Below are 17395 nucleotides of genomic sequence, written 5' to 3'. Positions count from 1 at the left end.
CCCAAATACATGGTCCCCCACATCCATATCGTACTCAGAGTTCTAGGCTCTTGGCTTCGGCCTGACCCAGCTCCAGTCATTGGAGCCATCTGGAGAATGAACCAGCAGATGGAAGCTCTCTCTCTCTCTGTATCTCCCTATCTCTCTCTGTACTTCGCCTTTCAAATTAATAAATTAATATTTAAAAAATTAAAACAAAAATAGTGTAAATTTACTTTGGTGCAAAAATGTTCTGAAATCTAAGCATAGTTTTTTTCATATGTGTATTTAACTTTTTGAAGATCTCTCATATGCACAGATTTCCATTTTTTTGCATCAAAATAAACATACTTTTCATTCAGTTTTCACAAATCTTTTGAAATATGCTGGTACTTATTAGTGAATAGCAAAATGCTGATAACAGATTAAGAGGTAGGCTTTGACACCCAGTAGGTTAAGCTGTCAGCTTGGGACCTCCTCATTCCATATCCAGTCCAGGCTCCTTCACTTCTGTTCAGCTTCCCACTAATGCATACTGGAGGGTAACAGATGATTGCTGTAGTTCTTGGTCCCCTGCCACCCACACGGGGAGATGCAGATGGACTTCCAGATCCCTGACTCTGGCCTTTTGTGGGTGTTTGGGGAGTGAACTGGGTGGAAGATTTCACTCCTCTCTCTCTCACTCACTCTCTCTCTCGCTCTCACTCTGTGTGTGTGTGTGAGAGAGAGAGAGAGAGAGAGCGAGAGGGAGAGTCTTTCAACTACATGAAAATAAATAATTTCTAAAACAACAGAGTAGATGTTTTAATGTATATTTTATTCACTGATTATCATTCCTTTAAAATAGTTAAGTATAGATAGATTAATTTTTGGTGGTTGTTAATACATTTCCTTTGCAGAAGTTCATGTTGATGTGGGTGATAAATGACCAGAAAGGTTGCCATATCTGAAGCCTGAACTCGGTCTCTTTGTCACAGTATCTGCCTGTAAACACAGATTTAAGAGATGACAGAGAGCTCCATTCACTATGCCACCACAGCCAGAAACTCCTGCAACATCTTTCCTTCCTTTCATCTTTCCTTAGCAAAAAACAAAGTAATGCAAACGCTGTTAATTCAGTCTCAGAAACATGTCTACTTTTTTTCCCCTCCTTTTCCTACCTATGACAACTGTCTTAGACTTCCTCCACTTCCAACTTGCTTCATTCTGATTTCCAATCTAGCTCCTTTCGTGTCATTCTTGAAACTGCTTCCAGAGTGCTGTTTCCAAAACGCAGGTTTACTTTTACATTAACTATGCTCCTTCCAGTGCTCTCAATGGTATTATAGTTCTCATTAGAGCTACCATTTATTACAGCTAAGTTTAAAATCACTATCTCAGTTCATCTTTTCTGCAGTAAGTGCTCTGGACAACCTCTTGCTTACAGAAACGTGACCTCTTGATAGTGGAGACACCTGAGTCAAGAACATTAAATACAATAGTTCGTTTTGTTCCCATAGCAACCCTGTAAAATATCAGCCTCATAGATAAAAGCGGAAGTAGGAAATCTAAGCTCCATGAAAGCAGGGACCATCCCTGTGTTATTGACCAGTGTATCCTCATCGCTTGGCAGCTGGGTCCTAGCAGACACTGACTAATTTTTGTTTGATGAACAAATGCTATGTGATGCTAATAACAGCCTTCACCTGAGGACTGAGGACCTGCTCATGATGCCCAAATGAAACAGACAAACAGCAAATCCTCAACAAAGTAGTCTTTTGCTGCAAATAGATAACCTTATAAACGAGGAATATAAGTAAGCAGAAGAAAAAAACCCAGTCTGGAGGCATATGAGAAATGTAGAGAAGACTTTTAGGGGATACCTAGCCCTGGAAATACTACAGTCATGGCATACAAATAGATAGGTATCTAAAACCTCTTTGTACTCAATTAGATATTTGTGAAAGACATTCACATACAAGCAAAGGGCATTTACTGAACTGTTTGCAGTTAAACTGAGTTGCATTTCTTGACGAGCTAATTGACATGTAACTTAGATCATTGTGAACAGAAGTAAAAATACCACAGGAAATTCAGTAATTGAATTGTCTGTACTTGAAGCACAAAGGCTTTTTTTTTTTTAAGATTAAACTTCAAACCCAGTATACAGAACACTCAAACCCATCTAATAAGTGGTCTGTAAGAACAAATTCCAGGAAATAACCAGACTTAGGTGAATCAATGTGAGATGAAGATGCAGGGATTGGATCAGAAATCCAATCCCTGGGGAAGGACCTGGGCCAGGACGAGAGCAGGGGCTGCCCCTGTCACCGCTGACTGAGGCTTTCCCCAGATCTGTGGCAAAGACAGTGAGTTCTCGTCTCCACCTGCATATGGAGCACTGCCCTCCGGCCAGCTCTGTGTGTGGTAGATGCAATCAGTTTCATTGTATATATGGCAATGTTATTGGCTTTTTTTAGGGAACTTCCCTGAAGCTTCACAACATTTGTCTGTCATTCTCCAAAATCCAGCCACTTCTTCCTACACCATAGCATACAGATACATATGAACTTATTTTAGCCCTTCAAAGTAAAATCCCATACTCATGATCCATACTAGTAGGAAAAGGGTGCTAAGGGTCACATTCACCCCGCCTTGAGCTGGTAACACAATTGAAAGGACCTCCAAAATGAAAAATTTCCTGCATTGCTTCTCTTGGGAAGAAAGTACAGCTGTGAGAACTTTAAGAGAAAGAAAAACACAATTCTCATAAACTCCAAGGGTGCACCTGTAGTGCTCAGGAATACTTGGGTTTTCTAGTGAAAATATGCTTTATAAAGTCTGGACTTGTACTTTATGGGAACATCTTTAATTCGTAACTATCACTGAAAAATTATTTAAAACTTGAAAAATGATATACATCCATCTTATCTTCTTGGCCCTTAATGAGCCTGGAGCCTGCCTGGCAGATGCCTGATAAATGGGAAATATCTTGAATAAAAGCTTTTTGGAGCAGTAGACTTTTAATACATAGTAGGAATCTACTAGACAGACAAGCAGGGGAAGATGTTCTAGAGTATTAAATATGGAAATGTTTAAGACCTCTATATTTTTTAAATTCTAATAGGCTTTATTTTTATAGAAAATTGAGCAGATAAGTTGCTATATATGAGTTGGGCTTTTTCTTCCTTCAAAGAAGGGACACATGAAGGTTACATCAGGTAATAAGGCTTTATATTAGGAAGTTTTAGCTGCAAATCACAGATACCTTAAACCAACTGGTTTCATTAAAGGGAACAGACAGACAGATGATGTATAGGTAGACAGAGCTCTCAGACTCTAGCAAGGCCTCCATTCCAGCGGTCTCCAGGGCTGACTGAGCTGCTTGCAGATATTTTTAAGATCCCAGGTTCATTGCCCATCTCCACCCTGTCACTCTTAGTTTTTTTCCTTGTTGTCACATCGGTTTTCACACTGGATTTCACTTCCAGAAATCAGTACACACTCAGGAATGTCTCGAGGAAGAAGAGCATTTCTTCCTTGGCCTCTCTTAAAAATGGAGAAATTTCTCCAGATCTGATCAATCGCTGAGACTCAAAAAGTACATGGAAGAGAAGTCAGTATCCAAACATAATGAGAGTTAAGTTAATCACAAAGTGCAGTGAAGAAAACTTGTCTTATAATGGTGTTATGAGAATATGTCATAAAAAGAAAATTTTATATAGCCAGGAAAGTCAGGTGAGGAAAAAAAATGTGGGGGAGTGGGGGAGGGCAAAAGAGCCAGAGAATGAGTAGAAGTGAACTGGGCAAACAGGGAGGGAAGATATTTCCAGAGAAAGTAGAACATGTGTGTTTGCTCTGTAGCAGAAAACAACACAGTTTGCCCAGGGACTGAAAGGAGGCCAGGGTGTCTGGCACCAAAAGGTCAAAGTAGTCCCAGGGGCCAGTGCTGTGGCCTAGCAGGCATGTGGCACCAGCATCCATATGGGCATCAGTTCATGTCTCACTGTTCCACTCGATTCTGATCCAGCTCCATGCTAATGGGCCTGGGAAAGCAGCAGAAGATGGCCCAAGTGCTTGGGCCCCTGCACCCACGTGGAAGATCTAGAAGAAGCTCCTGACTCTGGATTGACCCAGTTCCAGCCATTGTGTTCATTTGGGGAGTGAACCAGTGGATGGAAGATCTCTCTCTCCCTCTCTCTCTCTCTCTGTCTCCCTCTTTCCCACTCTCTTTCTATAACTCTGCCTTTCAAATAAATAAATAAATCTTAAAAAAAAAAAACAAAAAACAAAAAAACTAGTCCCTTCACCTATATGGGATACCCAAGAGGAAGCTCCTATCTCCTGGCTTCAGATAGGCTCAGTTCCAGCCATTACAGCCATTTGGGGAATGAACTCTCTGTCTCTCCCTCTCTCTGTAACTCTGTATTTCAAATAAATAAAATCAATATTAAAAAAGAATAATATCTCATTTTAAAATACTTGCCACATACCGTAGAATATGCACTTTATATACCTAAACTCTGTTGTGAGTTTCGTGAAACTTGGGGATCTAAATTGTTTTAATATTTGAAAATGTAATGAATGGGTAAGAATTGAAAAGTGCACTAGCATTTATATTACATGCAGTTTTCTCCAGGTTAATGTAAAGAATTATTAACTAAAGAAAAGATATTTCAGCCTTTGAATTTTAAAAAATAAGATTTCTTGTTTGATTACATACTTGTTCCTACTTTGTATGTGTTTCTAAATTCTCATAGCAAAAGGTTTTCAATGCTTTAAAAGATTTCTCTCATAATATAATTAGATCTCCAGTGAAAAGCAATTCTCTTTAATGTCTACTCTGTAAGCTAAGACTGATTTGACTATTAGAACAATAATTACTTTAACTCTCTCCATTAATCCCATGTCATTTGTACCTAAAATTTTAATATGAGCTATTTTAAAAAATAAAAAAAAGTTTATGCTGACAATTGATAGTACCTGAAAAATCAGCCCCTATTCCAAATTGGTTCAAAGCAAACCTCTAACCCAGAACTCCAAATGATCTGAAATAAAAAGTCTGAAGACTGACATTAAAAAAAATTGTCATTGTGCAGAATAATGCTAGAGAAGTGAACATGCTTTGTGTCTAAAGGGAAGTAAATACTAAAAACTAGAAACTGGTTTCTTTCTAGTAGTGTAGGATTCTGGGCTCCCTCCACCTAAATCCTTTCCCTTTCAGAAAGAGCAGCAGAGGGAAAATATATGAGATTTTGGAGTAGGCCAAATTTGAGGAAAGGAGCCAAAGGTGTAATATTTACATGAGTAGGACAAAAATGAAGCAACCTTGCCAATATCATTTTTTAATTTTGAGTATTTTACTATAATTTTGAAAGTATGAGTTTGGAGATGAAGTAGGCACAGAGGACGCCAGCTGCAACTCAGCTTGTTTATAAATTAAATTTGAAAATATTTTCTGATAAAAATTAAGTTCTATGTTCAAGTTTTATAAGGAATACAAAAATAGAAAACAACCTAATCCCTATCCTTATAAATCTACTATTTTTTCAGACATATATGTAATTTGATACATTGATTGAAAGCCACTTGCCATTGGGCTAGAGTTTTGGTGCAGCAGGCCAAGCAATTTGCAATGGTTGTATTCGTTATCAAAGCCTCAGCTACTCTGCTCCCGATCCAGCTCCCTGCTAATGGGGCTGCAGATGATGGCTCAAGTACCTGGATCCCTGCCACCCACGTGGGAGACTCAGATGCAGTTCCTGGTTCCTGGTTTTGGCCTGGCCCAGCTCCAGCTGCTGTGGGCATTTGGGTTTTGAACCAACAGATAGAAGTTCTCTCTCTCTCTCTCTCTTTCTCTCTCTCTGCCTTTTAAATCTTTTAAATAAATAAATGTCAAAAATAAAGTACTGGCCACAATGTGAGGGAACCTATTGGAAAAGAGCAAGTAATATTCTTTGAATGACTTCATGGTTTTTCTTTGATTATACAATATATACCATTACATAGATTATTAGAAAAGTATCACCATTCTCTCATAAAAAGAACTTCTACTCTGCAGCTGCAACAATGCTTTTTAAAGTGTAAATATTTGTCACAGCGGGTTAAGCTGCCTTGCAATGCTAACATCTCATATCAGAGTGTCCATTCAAGTCCTGACTGCTCCTCTTCAGATCCAACTTCTTGCTGATGTTCCTGGTGAAGGCAGTAGAAGATGGTCAAGGTACTTGAGCCCATGCAGTCAAGGGTCGCAAGGCTCCTGGCTTTAGCCTGGCCCTGCCCTGGCCTTAGGAACTATTTTGGGAGTGAAGCAGCAGCAGCGGGTGAAAAATCTCTCTTTCTCTCTGTCTCTTTCTTTCTTTTCTGTCTTTGTCTTTCAAGTAGTCTTTTTTTTTTTTTAGTGTTAATTTAATCATTTAGTTACCCCCTTAAAACCTTAGTTTAGCGCTGTCCTCAGACCAAAGTCCAAGTAGCACTACCTTTTTAAAATCTGTTACTTTCACCTCTCTTTCTTATATCTGTGTTCAGACAGCCTAATCTGGTTGTGCAAGCAGCCTGTTTGCCTCTGTGATGCTCTTTCTGTTTAGGGCATACTTCTCCAACTTGCCCACGTTTGCCCATTATTTGTGATTTTACACCAGACTGTGAATTCCTGGAGGTCAGGATTCTTCTTTTTATTTGTTTAATTTTTTTCATGGAAGAATGGCAATGTGGCATAGGAGATGTCTTATCTCTGCATGCTTTTGGTGGGTAAATAGCATTGTAAAATACATGGTGAGAAGGCAGAGGAAGGAGTTCCATGGCTGCTCCTGCACACTGATCTGCGAACACAAAGCAGTGATCAGTCAGAGGTGGTTCCTCACCACTTGTTCGAGAATTCAGACTTCTTCCTGTTGTGGGTTCAGCTTTCCTTCGGGAATTTGCATTTCTCTCCAAGTTTCTCTTCAAATGTTTTTATCTTGAATGGTCTTGGAAAATGCAATTAGAAGATAAATTTACTTTGGTTAAAAAAAATCTGAAATCATTGCAAATGAGGGATCTTCAAAAAGTTCATGGAGAATGTGTATTACGAACAAACTATGCATGGATTTTAAATTTTTCTGCGAGAAAATAAGCTTATTTTTAATTTCATTTTTCCACAACTTTTTGATGCCATCTTTGTATTTGCTGTACAAATGTCTTGAGCCATTGAAAATGTATATGGAATTATGAAAGTAATGTGGACTTGAAGCTTTACATTGCAGTGCAAGCACAATAATTTAATTGTTGAATTTGCAAGCATATGTTGAATGTGACAACCTTATGAACACTGCAAATGGCACATCCAGCCTTCTGCAGCATTTTCACCAATTCTTACTAGTATATATTACTTGAAAATTTAGAATCTTCGTATTCAAAGAAAAAAGTATTTGTTATACCTGTTCTAAAGTATATGTAAATGATGTGTGATCAGCAAAGCCATCACTAAACAAGTAGTTTTTAGGTTATGCAATGTTAGCTGCTTTTAAAGGAAAAAAAAAAGATGAACTGATTTGACAGCCTTATAACGTGTTTCTGACAGCATATATACACCTGATGCACATGAGTGCACAGCAGTCGTATTGACCTCCAACATCATCACCAGATAATATGTGTTAAGCACACATTTGGATAGGTGAGTTGGGAAGGGTCTCTATTGTTACATTTGCTTTATATTGCTTCATGTGTGCTTCAGTTCATAAGTTGAGTGGGGCAGAACTGAAGGTATAGGCTAGCATGAACTCTTTCTCCTTTCACTTCTTTTGGATACCAAGCAGCTCACTCAGTGTTAACTTAGGAAAAACACAGAGGTTCCCAAGATTTGGAATCAAAATGCTTCAGTAGTTTTGTTTAGGACCTATATGATATAATAAAAATTATGTTTATTCAATTTTCAGAAAACGAAATTGAATGAAGTAGTTAATGTTTGTTCTTTCGATTTCACAGTATATTAAATAATTGGGAGAAGCAGGCAGGAACAAACTAGATGAAATGGGAGGGTTGGCTTAAGAAAGAAAACAAAACCACAAACCTCAAGTATAGATGAAAGTACTTAAATGATTTAGAGAAATATCTTGGACTATAATGAAAAACAAACTCTAAGAGTTATTATAGAAGGTCCTAAAACTTATAGAACATTATGCAACCAGTAAAGGTATAAATAAAACACAGACAATTTTATAGTATCAGGCCATATTTCAGATCTGGGCTTGATGCCCAGATTTTTATAGAAAAGTACCATAAACTCAGTATTTAATCGTCTATAAATGACATTCCTTTACATTTCTGAAATGTATACAAATTGATTAAACTCCTCATCACTTGCCTGAAGTAATATCCCATCTGGTTCCTCTGCCTCCGGTCTCACAAACTTTGAATTTATCCCCGAAATTCTTCCATAGTGGTGTCTAAAATCTCACTATATTACCTTCCAAATAAGCTTCAGGGCTTTCCTGTTGCCTGTGAGTAGAGCAGACTAAGGGAGACTTTTGGTGTTGTCCAAGGAAGCCCATGGCAATCACAATATTTATTTGGATGCTAGTATTTTATCATAAGAGTTCATCTTTTTTTTTTGCCTTTTCTTTTCTAGCATATCTGTATTAATTATACTACAAAAAATGCTTTAAATTACCAGAAAAAAAAAATTTGTGCTCAAGAGGAGTGCCAAGTGATACTCTTTCATATCTTTCAGTAAACATTTTCTCAATGTGGGAAGCACAAGTCCAATAACATGAAGTCAAACCTCCCTAGCTAAAGCCTCTTTCTAACTCCTTCTAGAGAGAAGTAACCGTATTTGTAGGGAGCAGACTTTTGCAGGAATAAGGTATAGTTTAGTCAAGGGTTCCTTGGTGGTGCAAATTAAAGTCCTAAAAAAGAGAAACCATTTGTTCTTTTTTTTTTTTTTTTTTTTTTTTTGGACAGGCAGTTAGACAGTGAGAGACAGAGAGAGAGAGAGAGAGAGAGAGAGAAAGGTCTTCCTTTTCCGTTGGTTCACCTCCCAAATGGCCGCTACAGTCAGCGCGTTGCGCCAATCCAAAGCCAGGAGGAAGGTGCTTCTCCTGGTCTCCCATGGGGTGCAGGGCCCAAGCACTTGGGCCATCCTCCACTGCCTTCCCAGGCCACAGCAGAGAGCTGGACTGGAAGAGGAGCAACCGGGACAGAATCTGGCGCCCCAACTGGGACTAGAACCCGGGGTGGCACCACAGGTGGAGGATTAGCCAAGTGAGCCACGGTGCTGGCCCATTTGTTCTATTTTGATTGACTTTTTAGATATTGATGAAATGTCGGTCACCAGGATGTTTGGTGGGCTGTACCATTAGGCCATAAACTCCTGTCTGAAGGCCAAATTGGAATGCTTTCCCAGTTTTGCAAAGATGTCCAAAATGCATGCACTTTGTAAAATATCTCTGCAACCTTCCCCATTCATATTACTGCTGTCAGTTTCCCATAGTGGTTTATTCAACAAACAAATGCATAAGGATCACATATGTGCCAGGCACTTTTTAAATCACTGTGTATTGAGTAATAAATAAAACAGACAACAGTCCTGTTCTCATGGAACTTTCATGTCACAGGGAGCGGAGGGACAATAACAAATAAGAGAATTAATCATTTCCATGCACAGAATTAGAGCAAAAGAATAAAGTAGACGAGAAAGTAAAGGGAATATATGATAACTTTGAATTGGATGCCAGAAAAGGCAGCTAAGAAGACTGGATAAAACTTTTAAATAAAAAACTTATTAGGAATGAAACTCTTCAAATAAATCTTAAGAAAATTCTATTCCATAAGTGAATTTTGAAGAAAATGAGAAGGAAAAACAAGAGGTGGCTTACCATAAAAAAAAACAGATGAGGGCTGCTCCACTTCCTTTCCGGCTTTCTGCTGATGTGCTTAGGAATGCAGAGGAGGATGGCCCAAGTTCTTGGGCCTCTGTACCCATGTGGGAGACCAAGGTGAAGCTTCTGGCTCCTGGCTTCAGATTGGCCCAGCTCTGGCCATTGCAACCATTTGAGGAGCAAACTAGTGGATAGAAAACTAACACACACACACTCTCTCTCCCCCTTTTCTTCTCCCCTCTTTTTCTCTCTCTGTAACTCTGCCTTTCAAATAAATAAATCTAAAAAAAAAAAAAAAGACAAAGACCCCAGCTGTCTCTATTGAGGTTGCACCTTGAGATCTATCTTCCAAATTTTGCTTCCTACACTGATTACAAGCTACTAGCAAAATTATTTTCTTTTCATTGTGTGGCATTAAGAGAGTGGTGGTAGGAAAACTGAATTTGTGGATCAGCCTGGACCCAATCAGAGGAGAGAAACTGTATGCAATTTAGGCAGTGAACAGATAATACAAGTAATTATTATGTAAATTATGATAGGAAGTTGAGATAATAAGGGAATGGCTACTAAGAAATAAAGATAACTCTACAGAATGTAGGAATAATGCACCAAAGAAGCAGCCAGTACTCTTAAAGCTGTCAGAACCCAAGGAAGAGGCCCTCCTGGGATGTTGGGGAGAGCCCCGCTATAGCTCACTGAATGGCAAAGAACTTCCATTGTCCCCAGAAACTTTCCAAAAATCCACCCTGTAGGGAGTTGTTGTCTCACTAGATAAACTGTGCTACAAAACTCCTCCAAGGTAGTCCAAGGACTGAGAAAACTGCTCCTCTGTGGGTGCTGTTGGCTATTGCACAGCACAGGAGCAGGTGTTGTGTAGCAAGAGCCTGCTAAGTGGGCAACCACACCAGAGCTAGGAGGAAGAACCACTTGTTCCTGCTTTGTCTCATCGGTGCCTTGTACTTGTCCTGGCAAGGCTTATTATCATGCCAGTTAGCCAAAGAAAAGTGTTTAAAGATTATAGATTTATTTTCACAGATATGGTAATTAAGAGTGAATTTGGACCTGGCAGGCTGCAATAATTGGAACAATTGTTTCAGAGGTCATTTTACGTGGAGCATTGGAGAAGTCAGACTTTCCTATGAAATTTTTGAGCTGCATGCCTGCTATAACATATGCTTGATGGGAAGAAACGCTTGGTGTGAATGTATGGATCTAGAAATGAATATCTCCTTGGTATACCAGTACTGGTATGAGGGAGCCAACACAGCTTTCCTGAAAAGTCCTGCCCTTTTTTCTGATTTTATACAGTACTCATTTTACTATGTAGGTTTTTCAAAAGACCTTACATTTTTTAGTTAAATAATAATCACAGTCAAAGATAGTTTCAGAACTTGTGGCTGGCTTTTTCTTGAAATTTTCTCCTACTTGACTAAAACAGAAGTTAGTCTTGTATCTGCATCCCCTTCCTTTTTTTTCTTTTTTTTTCTTTTCTTTTTTTTTTTTTTTTTTTGACAGGCAGAGTGGACAGTGAGAGAGAGAGACACTGAGAAAGGTCTTCCTTTTTGCCGCTGGTTCACCCTCCAATGGCCGCTGCCGTGGCCGGTGCACTGCAGCCAGCGCACCGCGCTGATCCAAAGGCAGGAGCCAGGTGCTTCTCCTAGTCTCCCATGGGGTGCAGGGCCCAAGCACTTGGGCCATCCTCCACTGCACTCCCTGGCCACAGCAGAGAGCTGGCCTGGAAGAGGGGCAACCGGGACAGAATCCGGCTCCCCAACTGGGACTAGAACCTGGTGTGCCGGCGCCGCAAAGCAGAGGATTAGCTTGTTGAGCCACTGCGTCGGCCCCCTTCTTATTTTAAAACATTGTACTAGTCCATGAAATTCAAGTCTGGAACTATGATAACTAAGAATCATACATGGCTACTCACTATAAGCTTTTTGTGAAATGTACAAAAAGAAGTTTTGCAATTAGAAACTGAAAAATAGTTGTCACATGATGCTCAACAAAAGATCATATACACTTAATAGAATGTAATAGCTAGGGCTGCATACTTCACATCCATTGTCTGTGCTTGAACTAACCAATAATAGCTGTTATTATCACTATTTTTCAAATGACAAAAATCAGTTGGGGTTACAAGATCCTGTGTTTAGTAAGTAAATTGGAGTCTGTATGGCTTCAAAATGTTTCTGGATTTAAATAGATATCTGACAGCCTCCAAAATCTTCCAGAGTTGAGGGAAAGACAGAAAGTGAAGTATGGGTTTGAAAATGGAATTATATAAATAATTATAAACAATTATGTAAATGCATATTATATATAAATACATATATATTTTTTGAAGATTTATTTACTTGAAAGTCAGAGTTACACAGAGAGAGAAGAGAGAGAGAGAGAGAGAGAGAGGTCTTGCATCCACTGGTTCACTCTCAAGTTGGCTGCAACGGCCAGAACTGCACTGATCCAAAGCCAGGAGCCAGGAGCTTCTTCTGGATCTCCCACGCGGATGCAGAGGCCCAAGGGCTGGGGGCATCTTCTACTGCTTTCCAGGCTATAACAGAGAGCTGGATCAGAAGTGGAGCAGTCAGGACTCAAACTGGTATGGGATGCCAGCAGTGTAGGCAGCGGCCTAACACACTAGGCCACAGCACCAGCCCCTAAATACGTATATTTTATAGAGAAAGGAGATGTACAAGAAACTTCATTACTTATTTTCAAAACTTAAGAAATGTAATATATGTAAAACACAATTATTAGTTTCCATTTTTATCAAAGTAAATATAAGTGTAATAGAAAATACCAATGAAAGTACAAAGTGTTTATATATTGTTAAAATATGTTGGTGTTATCAGGAAGAAATACGTTTGTTACCAATTTGATAACAGTGGCTTAACCAAATATGAATTTATCTGCATCAACCAACAAGTAGTCAGATATTGATGATTACTGAGGTTGGCCCAGTACTCACTATTAGGGCCAACCTTGGTACAATTACCTTGGTCTTCCTGTCATTATCATACATGAGCTACTCCAGTTTCAGCCATCACGTCTCCATTCCAGCAAGAAAGGCAAAGGGATATGCCAGCAACAGATCACATCAGCCCCAGCTGCCTTTGCCTTTGTTCTTACCAGCAAGTGGTAAACCAACTGTTCTTTCCCAAAGTTGGAAGAGAGTTTGGAAAAGTGAGAAATAACATTGCCGAAACTTGTTCAGACAATGGATTAACCAATTCTGGCCTTGAGGCCAAATTCAGCCAGCACTCCTTGTTGTAAATAAAGTTTAATTGGGACACAGCCTAACCCATTTATTTACATATGGTCTGTGGCTGCATTCATACCATAACGGCAAAGTCGAGTAGGTGCAGCAGAGACCACTAAGCCCTGGCTTAGACCAATAATAAAGCATTGCCTGGAGTTGACCATATGAGTACTTTTGGGATAACTGGACTTCCATTGAGCAAGGAAGAGAAACGAAATTAGAAAGAACCAACTATATAAAGGGTCTTTAAAGAGTTCACAGAAAATAGTGTATTTTTTAATTCCATTTTCACACAAACTTTTTGAGGTATCCTTGTATGTGTCACAGGTGCTCACGAGGTCCAATTAATTATATACAATATCCAGGAGTAATAATATGCTGTATTATTTAAATCACATGATCACCTAGAACATTTAATTTTTCTACTTCATTTCCTCATGAGCCAATTAAAAATTTAGAAAGGCAGAAATTTTGTAAATTTCAGGTTGATGGGGCTGGCGCTGTGGTGTAGCAGTTGAAGCCGCTGCCTGCAGTGCCGGCATCCCATAAGGGCACTGGTTCGAGACCCGGCTGCTACATTTCCAATCCAGCTCTCTGCCATGGCCTGGGAAAGCAGTAGATGATGGCCCAACTCCTTGGGCCCCTGCACCCGCGTGGGAGACCCAGAAGAACCTCCTGGCTCCTGGCTTCGGATCGGCGCAGCTCTGGCCATTGCAGCCAATTGGAAAGTGAACCAGCAGATGGAAGACCTCTCTGTCTCTCTGCCCTCTCCTCTCTCTGTGTAACTCTGACTTTCAAATAAATAAATAAATCTTTAAAAAAATTTCAGATTGATAATGATGTGTTATATCATGACTTCAGGAAGAGAATCCCTAATTTACTGATTTTTATACAGCATTGTCTAAGATACTGTCAGATTCAGTCTTAAATACATATTTTATTTACCAACACTTCCCTTTAAACTGTTTCAGGTTCTTGCATACACTGAGGGACTTCATGGAAAATGGATGTTCAGCGAGATACGAGCTGTATTTTCAAGACGTTACCTTCTACAAAACACTGCTTTGGAAGTGTTTATGGCAAACCGAAGTAAGTCCCCTTAAATAATTTAAAAGAAAATGTGCTTGGGGTGGGTAATATCTCTTTCAATGATGTGGTACTCTCATGATTTTTTCCAACTGTATCTTTTCTCTTTGATCAATTATCTTGCTAAAACAAACAAAAATTAAAAACAATCAAGGATTAACTTCTTTGAAAATGTTGACCCCAAGTTTCTCATGAGTAAAGTTATACAGAAAGCTGATTTTTCCATGAAGATCCATTACCTTTACAAATAAATCAGAGTAAGCACTTGAAAATAATTTCTTGAAAGTTGATGGTTAGTTTTCTTGTGTTTTACTAAATTGTGGTTTTTTTCTTCTTACCACAGCCTCGGTTATGTTTAATTTCCCTGATCAAGCAACAGTAAAAAAAGTTGTCTATAGCTTGCCTCGGGTTGGAGTGGGGACCAGCTATGGTTTGCCACAAGCCAGGTAATTCTATCATATTACACATTATCTATGGTTTGTTAACATATTTTAGTCCCAATATGACAGAAATAGAAATGTAGTTTTTTAGTTTTGAAATGTAGTTTCAAATTACTTCAAGGGCTAAACAATATATTTTTTCTGAAGGTTATTTTAAGGGAAAGAGGTTTTTAAAACAGTTTTTTGAAAATGAAAGATAGGATTAGGGCAGAATTTATTCAACACATACAGAAATGAGAAGGAAAAAAAATTGTTTGCCAATCATAGGTAGCATATATAATTAGAACATTTTTAAATTAAAATATTACAACAAACATACAAGAAGCCTCAAGATATTTGTGATTATTTGCTGTGGAATAGCATATAAATTATGTTTTATAAATGCTGTGTATAAATGTTGCTTTATTAAAGTCATAAAACTCTCAGTTTATCAAGATTAATTAATACTCATTAATTATGATGTAATCTTAACCATCTCCTGTATCTTTCATCTTGGTGTTTTAGAAGAATCATTTTGAAATCTTATTTTAGTGAAGAACACTAGCCTATGCAGAAGTCAGTAATTACATGTATTGCTGTTATCAGCTAGAGGTTTGGTTTTAAGTAGTGGAATACCAGACTAAAAGTGGATTAACCAATAGGAGGTAAAACATCTGGAGTTAAGGCATAACATGTATTGATTAACTCAGAAGTTCAGAGATGACAGAATTCTCACTTGGCCTCCTGTTCACAAAATCACCACTACTATTCCAGATCCCACATCTTCACACAACTGCATTATAGTAGGAAAAAGGCACAACGAATTTTTCTGCTATAGGAAGGAATATATTTCTTAGAGCCTCCAGTGATCTTTACCCCAACTGCCTTTGGCCAGAATCAGGTCACTTTCTTTCCCCTAAAACAATTACTGTCAAAATGGAGGGAGCTTCCTGGCTTGACCCAAACATCCTCTAGAAACTAGGGTAACGTGTCTTGGAACTGCTTGTCCCATCTAGCCTGACCAAATGAGCGTTTCTGCTGATGAGGAAGAGAGACTGGCTCTGGGTGGACAAGCAGCAGGGTCTCCTATGTAAACTGTTAGGTCCCTGAGGGTTATTACAGCGCACTGCATGGATGAAAAGGAAAACTAAACTCTGTCTATATTTCCATAAATAGGCTTAGACATTTGAAAGATAAGGACAGTGTTTTTTGTTTGTTTGATTGTCTTTTAATCTATTGCAGCTAGCACAGAGCCTAATTGCGGAGGTACATTTTCAGTGCTGTTTGACAGGGATTACCTTGTATTGCACTTTATCTGTTTTCTTTAAGCCTACAGTAGAAGAACAGTTTATTGACATACATGTATACACATGCTCATATTTTTGCTAATAGGATGGCAAGATTAAACATTAGTAGATAATGAAGCTCTTATAAAATACAGGTCAAAGAAAAATGCATTTAATCTATCAAATAAAATTAGGTTAGTTTTGCAAGAGTTGTTCTTATTGAATCTAAGCTGACTCATAGTAATCACTACTTCCTTTCCCAAGTGCTTACACACTATTTGTGTAATCATCAATTCAAGAAAATTTCCAGGAATTGACATTAAGAACTTGCAAATAGGCCTTACTTTTCTTTTTTAAGAATAATCTGCCTCCTAACATCTTTCTCAATGCCCATGATTCCTGAGAGATTATTAATATGGGTTTCTTGGTGTCATGTGTAATTTCCTGTAGTGCTCTTGGACTTGTCTGGATCTGAATTAATTTAAAACCACCAGAAACTCTTTTACTATCTTCCTTACCTACTATAAGCATTATTTCCCATTTACCCACATTTAGTCGATCTGATTTTTGGAATCAAAATAGTTTTGCTAACTTGGGTTTCTTTGTTACTTCATAAAGTCACTATCTATTAAAATACACTTCTATTGTCCTTGGCTTATCTTTCCCAAAAAGGATTCAACTCATTCTTAGTTTTCTAATAAACTAAGTTTTCTTACAGGCTGCATGTTGTATACCTGTTGAGATATGTAGACTTCATAGCATATGGGGTTGAGGGAACACTGAATCTTGGCTGAGACCTGCCACTTGCTAGCTGAGTAACAGTAAGAAACAGAACATGATAATTAATGGGAACTCAATAAACATTATTTGAAAGAATGAGTAATAGTAGACAAGAGGAACAACTGTCTCATTTACCATAAATCAGGGACAATGTCCTTGTAAAAAGACATTTTGAGAATCTTGAGAGAATAAAGGCACTTTGTGGACTATAAATATACTTATGCACTATACACATGGATATGTTCATGCATACACATTCAAACCTTAATTTAGATAGTTCATTATATATACGTGTAATAGATCCATAAACATGTATGTATGTGAGATTTCATCACAATTGGAGAACTGTCAAAGGGAAGGGACAATGCCTATCTCCTACAAGTAGAAGCCCATCAGTGTAGAGTACCTTGGTAGAATCACCAACAAGGACCAGGGCTCCATTCTTTGCTTTGCTTTCTTGATATTAAAGATGGTTACTGTAAATGGAAACAAATACATTATCAAATTCAATTTCAAGTATACTGCCAGAACAGTTGACTTCACAAACCTTTAAGGCTACTTCTTTGACAAGCCCACCAGAGAGATCACATTACAAATCAGATTGTTGTTTGGATTTAGGACAAAGGGAATATTTTCATTAAGCATGGCCCTCAATTAATTAATTTTCCTAGGTATCATTTACTGAACACTTCCCATGTACTTTCTGTTTACTATTCTTTCTGTTTTATTTTAAAAGTACTGTTACCTTTA

The 17395-nt window shown here is 38.3% G+C and overlaps 1 protein-coding gene across 5 annotated transcripts in view; it reads left to right on the top strand.

Annotated features, from left to right (window-relative positions):
• NBEA (neurobeachin) overlaps positions 1-17395 on the top strand; it is a 731002-nt gene that overhangs the window by 591350 nt on the left and 122257 nt on the right. For all 5 annotated transcript variants that reach the window (XM_062194378.1, XM_062194375.1, XM_062194377.1 and 2 more), the window contains exons 41-42: positions 14046-14163; positions 14504-14606. In XM_062194378.1, coding sequence (XP_062050362.1) covers positions 14046-14163; positions 14504-14606 — 221 coding nt within the window. The remainder of the gene's footprint in view (positions 1-14045; positions 14164-14503; positions 14607-17395) is intronic.

The sequence above is a fragment of the Lepus europaeus genome, chromosome 6 (assembly GCF_033115175.1).
Source record: "Lepus europaeus isolate LE1 chromosome 6, mLepTim1.pri, whole genome shotgun sequence".
Lineage (NCBI taxonomy): Eukaryota > Metazoa > Chordata > Mammalia > Lagomorpha > Leporidae > Lepus > Lepus europaeus.
The sequence above is the reverse complement of the archived record's forward strand: the minus strand, read 5'-3'. Positions and strand labels throughout refer to the sequence as shown.